Source organism: Arachis stenosperma, chromosome 4 (genome assembly GCF_014773155.1).
Source record: "Arachis stenosperma cultivar V10309 chromosome 4, arast.V10309.gnm1.PFL2, whole genome shotgun sequence".
NCBI lineage: Eukaryota > Viridiplantae > Streptophyta > Magnoliopsida > Fabales > Fabaceae > Arachis > Arachis stenosperma.
In genome coordinates this window covers 76,207,758-76,209,553 of record NC_080380.1, presented here as the reverse complement: position 1 = coordinate 76,209,553, position 1,796 = coordinate 76,207,758, and the positions used below count along the sequence as shown (strand labels likewise).

The window sequence follows — 1,796 nt, the reverse complement described above, 5'->3', positions numbered from 1 at the left end:
AAACGGGTGTTTCGGTTGTGAGGAATGAAGTTTGTAGTGTGGGAAAGAGGGAAGGGAGAGTACAATATATAGGGGTGAGAAGAGGGATCTGGAAGGTGGGAGTTGAAGATAAAAATTGAATGTTTTCCTACTTGGGAGTGGCGCCCAGCGTGGGTAGATGCGCCAACCCCTATCTCTTCAGCTTTCTTCTAATTTTTGAGTTCCAAAGTCTGAAGTACACTTTGACTCCCTGACTTAATAAGTTATCAATGTCATGTGGGCCCTACTTCCTTCTTGAAAATTTAGTTCGAAACCCCCATCAATAATCACAAAATAATTATCTCATATTCTTCTAGTTAATGGCATTTAATGGGTGTCTTTTGGACACCAAACTTGGATTCATTGCATATAGTAATTGGTCTCATGATTGGATTTTATTGTGTACATTATGAGTGGAATAAATTTAATTCTTTCACATTCTTCCACTTCTATTTCATATGTACACAATAAATTGGCCGTTTTATGCACCCACCAATTTATAATTGCCTTTAAACATGAATCCATTGGGCTGTACATATGAATCTCTTATGAGGGTGGCCCCACCAAACTTAATTTTGGGCTTACTCTTAAGATTAATTCAATTGTTTTGATGTAAGCTCAAATTAAGTGGGTTTGTGGCCACACCAAACTTAGCTCCTTAGCTAGTTCCCCAGCCTAATTAATCAACCTCATATAGTGTAGCAAGCAAGATTGCACTTCCATCAAACTAGAAAACTTTTGAAACTTAAATCAAGAAAATTATTCAACTAATTAACTACAAATAAAACTGAAAATTAAACAACCTAGGTGAACAAACATAAACTACTCTAGCAAGCATGAAATTGAAAGGATATGAGTGTTGGGGTACCTCCCAACTAGTACTTCTTTAATGTCACTAGCTTGACGATTCTTCCTCTTTAGTTGAGGGTATAGTTCATCCTTTGCTCATCCAATGAGTCCCCCAAGTAGTGCTTAAGCCTGTGGCCGTTGACAGTGAAAGTCTTCTGTGTTTTGTCCTCTATAAGCTCCACATGACCATAAGGGGAAGCCTTGATGATTGTGAAGGGTCTAGACCATCTTGACTTTAGCTTCCCTGGGAAAAACTTGAGCCTTGAGTTGTACAATAGCACTTTTTGACCTTCTACAAACTCTCTTCTTGCTAGCTTTTGATCATGCCATTTCTTTGTTTTCTCCTTGTAAATCTTGGCATTTTCATAGGCTTGAATTCTGAATTCTTCTAACTCATTGAGTTGCAGTAATCTTCTTTCCTCAGCAACTTGATTATCAAAGTTCAACATCTTTAGAACCCAAAATGCTCTATGTTCAAGCTCCACTAGTAGATGACAAGCCTTTCCAAACACCAATTATTATGGAGACATACCAATGGGTGTCTTAAAAGCTGTTCTATAGGCCCATAGTGCATCATCTAGCTTGTTGGACCAATATTTTCTTGAGTTTTCAACAGCCTTCTCAAGGATTATCTTCAGCTCTTTATTTGAAATTTTAGCTTGACCATTGGTTTGTGTATGGTATGGGGTTGCTATCTTGTGCTTGACACTATATTAGAGGAGTTTCTCAAGTTGCTTGTTGTAAAAGTGAGTTCCCCTGTCACTTATAAGAGCTCTTGGAACCCTAAACCAGCTGAATATATTCTTCTTCAAGAAATTAATCACCACTTTGTTATCATTTGTTGATGTAGCTATGGCCTCTACCCATTTTGACACATAATCCACAACCACCAATATGTAGTTATTTGAGTATGAGGGTACGAATGGTCC

At 37.9% G+C, this 1,796-nt stretch overlaps 1 protein-coding gene across 1 annotated transcript; it reads right to left on the bottom strand.

The window, feature by feature from the left end:
* Positions 1 to 935: 935 nt before the first annotated feature.
* Positions 936 to 1,316, bottom strand: LOC130975108 (uncharacterized). The gene has a single exon (XM_057899940.1). It carries the CDS (start codon positions 1,314 to 1,316, stop codon positions 936 to 938), a length of 381 nt encoding a protein of 126 aa, XP_057755923.1.
* Positions 1,317 to 1,796: the final 480 nt, after the last annotated feature.

What these genes read in the sequence shown, in the direction of transcription:
- LOC130975108 (XM_057899940.1), bottom strand. Translation starts at nt 1,316, where the DNA reads ATGTTGAACTTTGATAATCAAGTTGCTGAGGAAAGAAGATTACTGCAA.